Source organism: Diadema antillarum, unplaced genomic scaffold (genome assembly GCF_040938485.1).
Source record: "Diadema antillarum isolate AM-2024a unplaced genomic scaffold, OU_Dant_1.0 seq00001138_RagTag, whole genome shotgun sequence".
Lineage (NCBI taxonomy): Eukaryota > Metazoa > Echinodermata > Echinoidea > Diadematoida > Diadematidae > Diadema > Diadema antillarum.
In genome coordinates, this window is record NW_027271950.1 from 229,749 (window position 1) to 244,551 (window position 14,803).

The window sequence follows — 14,803 nt, forward strand, 5'->3', positions numbered from 1 at the left end:
ACCTCCTCCTCCGAACAACTATACATATCACGGCTTTTACAATGATAAAGGGAAACTCAACTCTGTGTTTGTTTGGACTTTTTTAAAGAGAAAAAGTCAAACAGATAATTTGAATTTCCTTGGGAAAAAACCCCAGAAAATGACAAAAAGTCATGGAAATGTGTGCCAAACAATTTTCTGCAAGAAAGTAATATCAGTCAGGAATACATATATGCAATTTTAAACATGGCGATGATTTCATTCCCTAACAACTGTCATATTAATTTGTTCATAACAAATCTGATATCATTTTTTTTAACCAGTAGTTCAGCAAATATAACCCATTTTCCTTGTAAATTCATCATCGCTGAATGCCAGTGAGGGATATGATTTCTTCTCCTTCAATTTACATTAAAAATAATAATCTAAACAATCTCGGTGGGTACAAAACTACAAGTAGGAGACTTGCAAGGCCACGATATCACCTCATCTATGTGCAGATAAATGTAAAGCAATATCACTATTCTGCAAAAAAAAAAAAAAAAACATGTGAAACTTTGAATATTGTACCCTTATTTTTTGCCCAAATCTTAATGAAACTTCACTATTATGTTTGTTTAATTTTCAACCTTATTTATCCAAGTCAACTTGACATTGGTATGCCTTTAAGAATAGGCTGGACGAGCATTGGAAGAATTGTGTATTTGACTACGAGTAACTACTACTGTAAGAGTGGATATTTCCGTGCGACTAATTTTTCGTGTTCGGCTGGGTAAGAAGAGTTTTGCGAGTTTTTAATTCCGCAGAATCCAGACATCAACTACTGTAAAAGTGGAAATTTTCGCGGTGTTTAAAGGACAAGTTCACCTTCATAAACATAAGGATTGAGAGAATGTAGCAATATTAGTAGAACACATCATTGAAAGTTTGAGGAAAATTGGACAATCCATTCAAAAGTTATGAATTTTTGAAGTTTTTGTGCAGTAACCGCTGGATGAGAAGACTACTGCAGTGTGTGAATAACTTAGATGTCACATGCGTACAACAATATAAGGAAAATATAAAGAGAATTTCACAAAATTTCATCTTTTGCAAAAAGTACACATTCCCCCGACTCGTTACCGACAAATGTTATGGGTAATATTATTCCCCCTGCCTTTAGAAAGAGTCAAGTCAAGTGCTCTTTTATTATGCGAAAAAAGTGAAAATATGTTGAATTTTCTTTACATTTTCTTTATACTGTTGTACGCATATGACTCACAAGCTGTAGTAGTCTCCTCATCCAGCGATTCCAACACAAAAATTTTAAAAATTCATAACTTTTGCACAAATTGTCCAATTTTCCTCAAACTTTCACTGATGTGTTCTACTAATATTGTTGCATTCTCTCAATCCTTATGTTTATGAAGGTGAACTTGTCCTTTAAGTTTTCGCGCATTTCGCGCAACCCAAAACTAACGCGAAAATAAAAGCACGCGAACATTTTGCTTGCCATATGTTCCAGTAGTTGATGTCTTGATTCTGCGGAATTAAAAACACGCGAAACTCTTCTTACCCCGCCGAGCGCGAAAAATTAGTCGCGCAAAAATATCCACTTTTACAGTACTGGAACAAATGGCAAGCAAAAATATTCGTGTGCTTTTATTTTCACACTGATTTCGGATTGCGCGAAATGCGCGAAAATTTCAACACCGCAAAAAATTTCCACTTTTACAGTACATTAGGTCCTTGGTCTCAAGCAGTTTTTACACCTCCTTGCAATATGTAGCATGTCTCACAGATTTTTGGAATATCACTGAAGGTATGTTTGATTGAGATTAAATTAGCCCAGGCTATACATTGGAAGGATCAAGAGCAGCCGGGGATACAATCCTGATCGATGAACAGGCTCTGACCTAGAGCATTGTGCCAGAAAAGTAAAGGAAGTAAAGTAAAGTATTAGGCAAAAGTATGATATGAATTCTCTTTTCAATTCCAGACTGTGCAGAAAGAAAATTCAATCCTGAGAGATTATCTGCACTGTAGATTGTATCAAGCAAGACATGGCACTGATTAAAAGGGACAATGCTTGTTAAGATACAATGTGCATCAACATTCCACAGTCAAATTCATACGACCTTGTCAATATACCCTCATAGTGTATGTCAAACTCAATATGTCCACAAAATACTCAAAAAGGTTATGAATGTACACACACACAAAGGAGAGGACATCACGATACAGAATTCAACTTCATATGTATGCATCAGTCTTTGAAGTCTTCCACAACTTTTTGAGCCAATAAACGTGGGATGTGATTCCCTGTACGTAGTCTCATTTCAAGGAGCTACAAGAGACAGAAAAGTTTACTTTCTGAGGCTGATTTTTCCATCTAATCAAAATCCATTTCTTTCCTTTTTTTTTTCCATCACCATCACATGGACACACACCTTAAAGGCATAATTTACCATTTGCAGAAGAAACAAAAACCCAGCATTAGTGCTTGAAAATAGTTCTAAAATGTGAGTTAGGGATAGAAACAACCACTGTAAAAATTTGAATATGTTAAATACACAAAATGTAAACAATAGTTATAATAAAAATGTTTCCAGACTAAACCATCTACAGTTACGGTTTAATGAGAAAAATACTGATATCTCCTTATATTTTAGGCTTTATCGCAAAATCTTATATGGTAGGATGTTTTATGATACAACAGACCTACACATGCATCAAACATGATATCTTGAACATTTTTAAATCACTGCTCCCAAAGGTAAATATGGCCTTTAACTCAAAGCATTTCGCTTTTTCATCATACCAGTCAGAATCAATATCAAAATGCAGCGAAGGATAGGCACAAGCTGAAATGCAATTTTTAAACATTCATGTCAGTTCATAAGCCAGAAGGTATGTCCAAAGAGTGTGGCACGTGCACTTAAATCAAAATTATCTCTACTCAACCGTTTAAATCATAAATTATTTTACAGAGATATGGCTGTAGGAGGATTTGGCTTAAGAGGATCAAAATTTCTGATGACATCGTGACTGAGGATTACTCAGTCCTCAAATTAGCACTTTTGCATGTTTACAGTATCTCCCGCCCAAGCAAAAATGTTTCTGTCACATACAATTGATCGTTGAACATGATATGAGGCTCACAGCCCACATGAAATCATGTACAGCATCTAACATTTCAATGTCATCATTTGACTCACATTGATAAAGATATTTTTGCATGCTAACCTGTCAAGTTTGATCAAAAGTTTATAATATTGAGCCGAGTAAACTTGCCTCCTCTGTGGTTAGTATACTACAATGGGAATATTTTTTAGATGAATAAAAAAAAAAACATGGCTTTGTACAAAGTCTACTTATTAAAGGGGAAGGCTAGTAACTGATCAGTGGGAATCAGTGGAAATGCTGGGAGATGATTGTTCCAATCCTTATGGGATTCATTCAAGAGTACATTACCATATCTATTGTTATGTGAAAACTATTTGCTTCAGAATGGTCTCATATTCAAGTAATGTGCAGTTTAATGTTTCCAGGTAAGCGTCCCTGGTCAGTGACGGGGCATTAATCTGCACATTACTTGAATATGAGACCGTTCTGAAGCAAATGATTTTCACACAACAGTAGATATATAATGTACTCTTAAATGAATCCCACAAGGATTGGAACAATCATCCCCCAGCATTCGCACTGATTCCCACTGATCAGGTACTAGCCTTCCCCTTTAAAATTCATCAATTGTTATCTTTAATTGATGTACAGTACATGTACAGCATAAGATGTGAGCATAAAGATGTACATCAAAAATATCTTTTAACTCATTTCCTGTACGAAAAGAGATTAGAATTCGACATTATTTGCAATCATGAATGGTTAATTGAATAACAAACATCAGTGCTTTACTGGTGTCTCCTTTGAAAGCCAGGTTTCACATAGACCATGTTTACATTAATATGCAAACTCGCCAGTTTTTATGTATAGACCATGCTTATCATACAATTGTATATATGCAAACTCTGTGCATGCTAATCAATCACATGGACTATCATGCACAGCTGAAAAAAAAAAATGCACGCTGGAACATGATAATAATCAATCAGATTTTTCTGACTTTCCAAACCTAAAGCTTTCTTACAGGTCTGCAAATTTTGACATATCTTAAATCAACTGTTTATCGTTTTGATGGTCAAAAACAAAACGCCCAATTAATTTTAATATTGACTGTGAAAAACACACACACACACACAAGCTGCATGAATTAGCTACTATAATACAGACCATTTACATTTCATACTGGCACTGCACATCAAAGAGCCTGTTTGTTCTTCTCACTCTTCATAAAACAAACAAATCCGAAGAAAACAAGTTTGGATTTGGGTTTCTCTCATGACTTTACATGTAGGCTTTTTACCATCTGTAGTAGATTTTATGTACATGACAACACAACATGTCCATGATGATATTTCTAGCTACGTGTATGTGTCGATCATCAAATCAAGTAACTTATTGGCTCATAAGAAATCATAAATGACCTGATCATACAGATATTTTATAGTTAATCTGGATCAGTGGAGGGCCGGGGGGCATATTATTGGCGATGGCAACCATTCTTTGATGAAGCAGTTGTTAGTTCAATCTGTTTTGGAATATAGCCATCAATCAGAATGTCTGCATACAAGAATAGATATCAGTTAACGAATCCTGGCTGCATGGAAGCACTATTGATGGATTAATAGGCTGCATAGTAAACAGATCTTATATGTTTACTCATGAACACACTGACACGCAACGACCATCACATCCAATTATACTTGGGTTATGGGGGTTTTGCCAGCATGAGAAATCTTGCCCAAGGTTTTCATGGTATTTTGGGTAATGTGACATTTTAGCATGCTTTCATCTGACATCTCCATGAAGGGGGAATTTCCTGTGTTCTAAATGGAAGTGAAGTTTTCTGACAATTGAAAGTAAATGTTTACAAAATGCTGTAGTCTACTACAATGTATGTTTTCCACATACAGTGTGCTACTGTACATGTCATATAACCGGAAATTTAGTGTTCTAACTGTATCAAATGAAGTTCCATAGATACTGAAAGAGCTCGCAATAGGTTTAATTGTTGCTGGTGGGTGGAGAGGGGCTGGGGAGTTGATGTGAATGGAGTGGGGGAGGGAAAGACAGTGGTGGGGGGAGGAGGTACGGGAAACTTACCATGAAGAGGCAGCTCATGACATCAGAAGCAATCTTGGCGTGGGGCGGGTCCTCATCTCGGTGCGAGAGCTTGAGGTTGTGGTGCAGACACGACTCCCACAGGGACACCAAAGCTCCTACATGCTGCTCTATTGAGCCAGTATCCCTGAGAATAGAAGCAACAACATAATAAGCACGAAGTTTATCACATCATGAAGAAGTAATCAGTCTAATATATTCAAAGGGAGATTCCATTGATCATAATATTATGTTGCTTTGAAAGAAACCAGAAAAAATTAGAGAAGTAGGCAGTGAAAGTTCGATTAAAAAAAAATCAGGCACACACACACACACACACAAAATATTTATGAACTGTAAAAGGGTGTGTACAGTTCTGGTTGAGGTGAGGATTTAGCTTTTAACGTTTTGCAAGATATTCAGAAACCACTCTATGAGATGTCAAAGAGCATGCAATTCTAAGGGGTATCAAAAGTTAATTTGGTGAAAATCGGTTTGCAAATGGCGAAGATATCCAAAAACAAGGTGAAACAAAGAGATCCTAATAAAAGGCGTGGCCTGTCGCCTTTTATTATTATCACTTTTTTGGATATCTCAGCCATTTGAAAACCAATTTTCATCAAATAAACGTTGAATCCTTCTTGAAATTACATGCTCTTTCATATTTCATAAGAGGTTTCTCATTATCTCACTTAGGAATGTTCAAAACATGAATCCCCACCTCAACCAGTATTGTACAGTCCCTTTAAAGAGTAAAGTAAAATGGCAAATCTGTGTGACAAAAGGTGTTGAGCAGCTCTCCATTTAGCTTGTACACAAAAAATAACAAATTAAACCTTAATTTTTCTTTCAAGAAAAATTTTCCTCAGATGCATTCTTGTTATATTTTCTAAGTGTTACATTTTTTGCATGTCCTCCTTAAATTCTGTGTATAAAACAAATGGAGAGCTACTCCACACCTACACCACACACAGTTACTAATTTGTCTTATTCTCTAAACGATTACAAATTACTGATAACTTTTTTTTTATGGGTCTGATTTTGTTCTAAAATTTTTGCTGATCAACTTCTCTGATTTTTCTGTTTTCAAACAAAGCAACATATTAGGATGGAATTCTCCTTTAACCCTAGAACCTCAGAGGATGTGTATGCAATGTGAACCTCTAATCAAAGAAGGACACATAAATTACATACTCAATTTGCATGAGTTTAGGAAAAAAAACAAACTCATCTATAAGTATTTATGGACAAAGTTGCAGAAGAAATGCATAGACTGTCATTGTTGTCATTATCGTTTCAGAGAGAAAGGTTAAGGTAGTTTGACCCTTTTAGCAATAAGGAAGCCAGAATGCCATATACATAATGTATCAAATTTTAGCCATTTGTCTATTTTTGCCATAATAATGCACTTGGGATTTAGGATTTAATTACCTTTTTTGTGCAAATTTTCAACTCTCAAAATTCCTCTTTACCCATATCCACCTACCATTAATAATCATGGTGCACTTCAAAATTGATATGCACATAAACAGATCGATGCCATATGTGAACATTCATCAAATAAAATGTGTGGGAAGTGTATGAAAAGTTACTTTAAAAAAAACATGCTTTACTCAAGGGAGAAGTTCTACATTAGCACCAAAATAGTGTAATCGGACCATACATATCTATCATATCCATACTGGCATTTTTAAATTTTTTGTTTTCACTTATTCAGGGTTCGAAATTGGCGATGGTCCGCTGGCCATTGGCCACCCAAAATCATGTCGGACTAGCTAAAAATCATAAAATTCTGAAGTAACTAGTCCGTCTGGCTAGCCAAAATATTGCTTCAGTGTCAAAATTGATTCTAAGTAGTCCGCCTGGCTAGTTAAAAAAAAAGAAGTTAAGTGCGACCCCTGTGATATTCCTCTTTTTCATTACAGGTAGGAAAAGAATAGACTGTAATGTGTTTGAAGTTGTTGTCTTCTTAAACAGTCATAGGAAGAGTATTTTAAAAAAAAAATCTTATGACCACGTCAAAATGTGCCCTTCAATCAAATTTTCAACTTTTTGAGTTTTCCTACTTGTGTAAACAAAACTGATAACTAGTGAAGCATACAATTTTATGACATAAAATATCAAACATAAATTTCATAAAAATTACCGTAGAGCAAGCTGAGTTACATGTAGAAGCAGATACTGCCTTCCTACCATAAATAATATACAGTGGAGTGATACCACTATTTCAAAAGCTTTTTTTTTATAAATCATGAATGAATAACTAAGATCATACATCAATCAAACATGTACAAAGAGCTAGTAGAAAGTAACAGTAATAATCTGATACGTCATATGATGTTGAAGAGCTTCTTGAGACTGATGGGTGTATAATTTGCATTTAAAATATCTTTGTAAAGGAGTTGGCAGGCAAATTAGGTAGCAAACAAGCAGAAAATCAGCAACAGACTTATGTGTTCTTGGGACTTAAAAGGTGATTGGATGTAAACCAGTTCTAGGTTCCAAGTATGACCACCTAGATCTCAGAAGCTGTTCAAAGCAAACACTACGTGTTATCATTTTTTCCCTTGTATTCACAGGCAACATTTAACATTCATTTGCTAGGACAGGTCGTACAGCATGCAACCAGAATCCTATACAGTATGTGTGGGAGAGTCATAAAACATGCCCATATTGTAGAAGTATATCACCTTACTTTTTGCGGGGGCGGGGCAGAGTGGGAAACCTGTGAAGCGAGTTTATGTCACCCACATATAGAAAAAGGTGATTCATACAACCTGTAATATACCCTTGTGGTTTACCACAAGGGACTGTTCAAAGTCGGTGAATGTCTTCCACTAGACATTTTTATGTCACATAAATGAGAAAAGATCACTAAAATCAAAGTTGACCTTAATGTTAAATACAATGAGCTCCTTTCCTGTTTTGCCCCCCATCTCTCCCCTCCCCCCCCCCCCCCCCCCCCCACCTGCAACATTTAGGAAGCAATTCACTTCGATCCTCTTTTTAGAAATCACTCCAGATCATGTATGGAACATGACTAATTTGATGGCATTGAAGTATCATGTTATGAAATCATACAATATTAAAAGACCTTTTCATGCTTTCAGTGAATGCCCTATGCAATAATTTTTCATTTTAAAAAAAGCATCCCAATTTCTGGTAAGAACTCAAACTTGCTTAATACGAATATCCAATGCTGCACATTGGCACTGGTCTGATGGTTCCTGACCAGTAAAAATCACTGTTGGACAAGAAAATTTTTCAGGAATGGACCAGTAAAACATGGAAAAACTGGTTACTTACTGGTCTGACCTATCTGTTGGATCAGTAGGAAAAAAATGGGTATTGTGTTCAGCCATGTGTTATCATCAAACATTCTTCTAGACATGTGGAGGAAAAAAATGTTTTGCATCTCATAGAAGAAAAGATACATTTAAAGGGATCGTATAGTTTTGGTTGAGACCTAATTTCAGGTTTCTAACATTTTTTGGTGAGCTAATGAGAAACCTCTTATGAAATATGAAAGAGCATGTAATTCCATGATGAATTCAATGTTTATTTGATGAAAATTGGTTTTGAAATGGATGAGATATCCAAAACAGAGCGATTCTAATAAAGTGTGGGACCCACATTCTATTACGATAGCTTTGTTTTACTTTGTTTTGGATGTTTCAGTCATTCCAAACCCGATTTTCATCAAATAAACTTTGAATTCCTCTTAAAATGGTATGCTCTGTACTATTTCATAAGTGTTTTCTTGGTATCTCGCAAAAACTTAGAAGCCCAATTCTCATCTCCACCAATACTGTACCATCCCTTTAAGCAGACAAAGTCAGAATTTCTGAGCAAGTCCCAATGAGACTTTGAAACTGAGGACTTCCGCATTTGATGCAGACTTCTACCATTTGCGCAATCCAATTTCTAGTAATTATAAAAGGCCATCGTTTGCTTTAATACTGCAAATTTTGCGAATAAATACAGCAAAAGTCGAATGAGCTTATCGCTTTGCATTTGAATGAGAAAACAAATGCATTTACAATACCTGATGGCAGTAGTGACACGAGTGATGCATATTTCCACAACTGCCTGGTCGTTGTCGCTGCGAACATAGTTCTCGCACGAGGCGATCTCCTGGATGCAGTAGAGTGCGCCAGACAAGTCATGGACGATTTCCGAGTCTGGGATAGAGAAGAGGTCTCCCGCACGTGAAAGGTCCCGCCGCGACAGCACTTGGTTGAAGAGTTCGTGCATTATGGCATTATTCACTTGGAGATGTCAAAAAGGCACGATTTGATATGAGGCACATCACACAGTAGGCCTACAGCTGTATATCCAACTGTGGAACACTCTCTATCGTTGGGTGTGGTCATCTGTCATCATATCATATGCCTTTTAGGAAAGCCTGTTGAGAAAGCCAGAGAATAAATCATCATTATTGATCAATCAAAAATGGGAGAATGTGTAAATCTTTCCCCAAACGGATCAAGTCAAACAACTTTATACTATAGCTATGGCACTGACTTTTTTGTCAGACTCTATGGCCCATATTCACGAAGGTGGTTTAAATCAAAACCAGGGTTTAAATTACAACATGTAGAAACAACTACAAGGTCCATGAACTAAAATAAGTGTGAGATATAGACCAGGTCTAGATCTATGAACAACATGTGGCTATAACCTTTCACATGCCCGTATCAACACACAGTTATGATTGGATGACTGTCGGTGTATGCAACCTGTTACGTGCATTTACACACAAGAAATTTGCAGAAAATATGGACTAAATTCAAACCACCTTCGGGAATACGGCGGCCTTTACTACGTACAGGCCAGGATCAGGATCCTAGACAGAAAGATCCGTCTGTCCTGTGGAGTCTTTTACTAGATCTAGTATTTTTTTATGTTACCGCTCTCCTCCCGTGGAGCCAGACGCAGTCTCCGTGGAACATATCCCTGACGACCAGATACAGACCAATCTTCGGTCAAGTGGTCTCTCCCCGCCCTAACTACACGCAGCGCTGGCGACAGCGCTGCACCTCTATTCCTTCGCGGACGTTGTTATCGTTCACTGTTTCCTTCATGAATATCTTTATTAATCGTGGAAAACTTAAATATAAGGAATTATCGTAATCTATGACCATCATTCAATAACCGGTATGCGATTTTTTGTTTAATTACGTCTAAAACTTACCGAAATCTATGGCTGAAATCAGGTCTGTAAACGTCCTTACTGCTTCACTCCTCATCTGCGTATTATATGAATGGCATTCACTCTCGTATACTACAACGTAGGTAGTCGGGGCGGAAGTGATGAGATAGTCGGATGACCCCGACTAAAAAAGTTCAAATCATTGCCGGTGCAGCACGCGCGGATCTACTACAAGCTTTACGTAACACATGAAACGCACGGGCGCACGGGCGTACGTAAAAAGCAACCACTTCTGAATGCGCATGCGTGGTAGTTTGTTGCTTTTGTGAAGCTCTCGAAGGAAAAGATGCCACCGCACGATCTACTCCGAAAAATTCAACAATAAGGACGTCTGGATACCAACAAAACGCCGAATTCAACTCAACCATCAGGAAAATACGCTGTAGGTAAGTGTTGCAAATTATATTACTCTTAAAATCATACAAAATAAAATGTATTTTATGTGATTTTGCCGTCAATAGTGACGGTCGTTTACAACGTTGAAACACTAACACATGTCAGACCCTGTGCGCAGCACAGTGTCTGGTCAGGCTATCCCCGCCCTAACCCCGGGACGCTCCGTATACACAGTTACACACTGTGGGAGCGTCCTGAGTCAATAGAGTGCTATATCGGTAAGCTTGAAAAACATACACAGTCTGTCACAGATTTTCGCACCTCCGTAGGTTTCGAATATCACGAGGAAAAAACGTACTTTTATAGTATACATAAGATTCTTATCTAATTAATACCCTTCGTTCACCTTGTTCTTGTTCACATTGGTCCAATGATCTTGAAAAAACGTTTTTTTTCACGGCCATATACGGGTCCGTAGTCCTAGCTCCCCATCCCATTCACCATTTTCGAAATCAGTATGCAGTACACTGCGCACGTAAATATTCATGTGCTGGCGGAGTCGCAATGCGTTTAGCCTTCTGACAAGGCGTGCGCGCGCGCACCCACCCAGAAAGCAACGCAATATACAGCGAGAGGGTTTGCCAACAGTATGATAAGGCCTTGCCACAAAGCTACACGACTTGATGGCCAGCGCATGCGCACAAATCTCAAATCCATTTACTGTATAAGATGTAGTTCTCCCGAGTTCCTCTCGACCGAGTCGCATTTAACTCATCAAACCGAGCAGAAAGGGACTATTACCAGAACCAAAAGTTGAACGCAGTCAGTCTTCAACATTACATCTTCACCTGTAAGTCTTCATATTGCGGAATTTTTGCGATTTCATATTGATTTTTAGGCGCTATACTTCGCCTGTCATGATCATGTCTGCTACAATGCGCAGCCCCAACACTGCGTGTTGGGGCTGGTCGCAGTTAATATCCCCGCCCCTACTGCAACTAGAAATCTACCACAAACGAGTTAGGGTCTACCACCAGTAATGCAGTAGATCTAAATTCACACCAGTTGAAAACTGCTTTTAGAGAGTTGCTAGACCTACTCGATACTCTTCACTCTGTCTCAGCAGCAGTCTGCTGCATTGATGTTGCAAATGCAAACGCACACACGACACCTAGCACCTCCAACTTCATTAGAACTTCCAATACCTACTGCACTGCCACTGGCACTGGCAATGGAAGGTTAGGCGGGAGCTAAGTTAAAACGGAGCGAATGGACCAGGATGGACAGTAAACATTAGAATTAATTGAAAGAATATGCTGATCTACTCACACAGAATCACGTTCCTTCAAACATTTGCTTGTCATGAGACGATGTACTTTTCGAAATGCAGTGAAAATAGGGGTATCAGCTTCGACATTTTCTGCTGAAATACCACAGCACCACAGACGGAGGAGGACACACAGTGCAACTCAACTCAATTTGTTGTATACAAACCAATCAGCGCCATAAGTTGTAGTATGGCATACCAAGTTCTTTTCCTCCTTCGAGCATGCGAATGGATCTATAGCGTCACAACATATACAACGCAAGCTCAAGTGATTAAATGAATTTGTAGACCACGCCCTCTATATTGTTATCGTTAATTTTCACCCGAGTATCACGGTACGGATCAGATTTTCGCTGCCTTTTCACGTGCGCTGTAATTCAACAAGTTCGGTCCTTGATTCGTAATATAATTCTTCTATAAACACCCTGCATTTGAAATTCGATGGGTCGTGACGAGCAATTTTGACAGGAAATTTAATACAATAGGCGCATTTGCAACGTTCTGGTTCTTTCTTTTCTAAATTGTGCTGAATCGTAAGAGTGACATCGAGAAGGGGGGGGGGGGAGATATAAGGATAGAAATATGCTTCGCCCTCATATTTGTACTTCGCTTTGCACTTTGCTAGAAATCATGTCTTTGATTAAGAAGAGTTTGATCCATCAACATTCGACACGCCGTCTCAATACTCACTCAGTTTAGGCCTACAGGAATGAACTATTACAAAGCTGTTCTGTTTGAAATCCTCTTGGATCTGGATCAATACGCTGTCGGACCGGGTGGTATAGTGCATCGGAAATGTTTGATATCCTCTCCTCTCTTCATCTCTTCTTTCCCCTCTCTTCTCAACTTCGTGATCTCATCCATTCCCTCTTATCTCTCATTCTTTTTTTTTTCTCTCTCTCTCTCTCTCTCTCTCTCCCCCCCCCCCCCCTTGGATTGTTCTAGCATGGACCCTATTGTGGTAGGGTCCATGGTTCTAGATAGTGCACTGAACTAATTCTTAATCTTTAAATGCATAAATTCTGGATTATGTTTCACATTGCCCTCTTGTCCCATCTTGACATTGATAGCCACAATCAAATGACTTTATGAAGCTAATGCATGTCATGCAGTCTTTCATTGTTCGTTCGTATATTGTTTAGCTCTTTTCCTGACTTCTTTTTAAAATTGAAAATTATATTTTTCTCAGTATAGAAGCTTGGTAGGGTTTTGATGTGCGTAGGCCTATTGTAATCTGTAGTTAATTAGTATGATATTTGAATATCTTACTCGATGTTCCACAACCATTACTGTCTTAATCCAGATTTCACTTTGTGTCTTGAATTCCTATGAGAGTTATCTAATCTTCCAACTACAGTTTATACCAAAACTATTGCTACTTGAAGTTTATTGGTTTTTGGTCAGATAATACAACGCACTGTCCTGCATTTGCCTCATATTTTGTTTAAACTGCAGCCAAAGGGAACAACGAACGAAGATGTGCATATCGTGTCAGTAGGAATGGCGAATATATACATGTAGCAGAAGCAGCCGCATAGTCGCACACCATTTTTTTCCCAAATAATATTTATTTACTTGCAATAAAATAATACAAGAAACATCAATTCACTTTGGTATTACTGTACAACAATTATAGACTTTCATGTTACAATATAACGAATAGAAATGGCAATAGTCAGTGATAGTACAGCAATTACCAAACAAAAAACAAACAAAAAACAAGAAGTACGTTAAATCTAAAATAAAACCCATGCCCCCACACACTCACCTACACACACACAAAAAAAAAAAAAATGAAAGGAGAAGTACTGTAGTTCGAAAGACGAATACTGGGAATTTTAGTTTCCACGCTTGTGAGACATCTGTCTTTATTTCAATATCTTTTCAACCTAAAAAAATTCCACTGATATTTTATCATGAGATAAAATAAATGTGTTGCACTGCGGACATGGATCAATGCGACTTTTGTCAATGCACATTATACTTTACGGACTTGATTGCATGGTCTTCTCCTAATTCTACCGTTCATTTGTGACTAATCAAACGTCGAGTGTCAACAAGTTCAACGTCATACGGGAAAAGAATCAACGTAGAAAGTTCAACGGTTGTGCACGAATGCGTAAAATTCTTTGGATGTCGTTTCGCAATATAGTATTGATATAAATATATCGTCGTCGATGGCGCTATCGAAATATAAGCGGAAAACAAAACAAAAAACTGCGCCTTATAAACGTATAAAGAGTTTGTTCGCAAAAACCGATAAGTCCATTTTTGAAGATTTTGAAGTACGGTCTCTGTCATTAAGTACAAAATAATACCTTTTAAATGATATATTGGTCACTACATATAAAGGTACATTTTTGAAGTTATGGTCAAAAGAAGCAAAAATTTTCTTATTATTCTCTTTATTTTTCTTGACCTTTAATCGCAAATATCTCCATTTGGCAAATATGGACTTATCGGATTTGGGGAACAAACTCCTCGTATGTACAGCTCAGTGAATAGACTATGGGATGTGAATTGTTTCTTCAGTACTGCATCTTATTTATCTGTGTTTTCTTCTTCTTAATCGCATCAATATTTCTGTTTACCCAGTATCAGCTACCCTATTATGAATAATGCTGAAAAAAGCAACAAATTATTTCCAATGACTGATAGGTATTGCATTTCAGTTTTCAGACGTCGAATACATTTGAGATTTTATATCATTTTCATATCACGTCAAGTCACAGGTTCCACAGCTTCTG

At 37.5% G+C, this 14,803-nt stretch overlaps 1 protein-coding gene across 1 annotated transcript in view; it reads right to left on the reverse strand.

Annotated features, from left to right (window-relative positions):
• LOC139744125 (ventricular zone-expressed PH domain-containing protein homolog 1-like) overlaps positions 1 to 12,221 on the reverse strand; it is a 32,200-nt gene extending 19,979 nt beyond the window's left edge. Inside the window, exons 1-3 of the mRNA XM_071654581.1 lie at positions 12,059 to 12,221; positions 9,227 to 9,586; positions 5,185 to 5,329 (exon numbers count right to left, since the gene is read on the reverse strand). Coding sequence (XP_071510682.1) covers positions 5,185 to 5,329; positions 9,227 to 9,435 — 354 coding nt within the window. The 5' untranslated portion in view covers positions 9,436 to 9,586; positions 12,059 to 12,221. The remainder of the gene's footprint in view (positions 1 to 5,184; positions 5,330 to 9,226; positions 9,587 to 12,058) is intronic.
• Between the last annotated feature and the right edge of the window lie 2,582 nt (positions 12,222 to 14,803).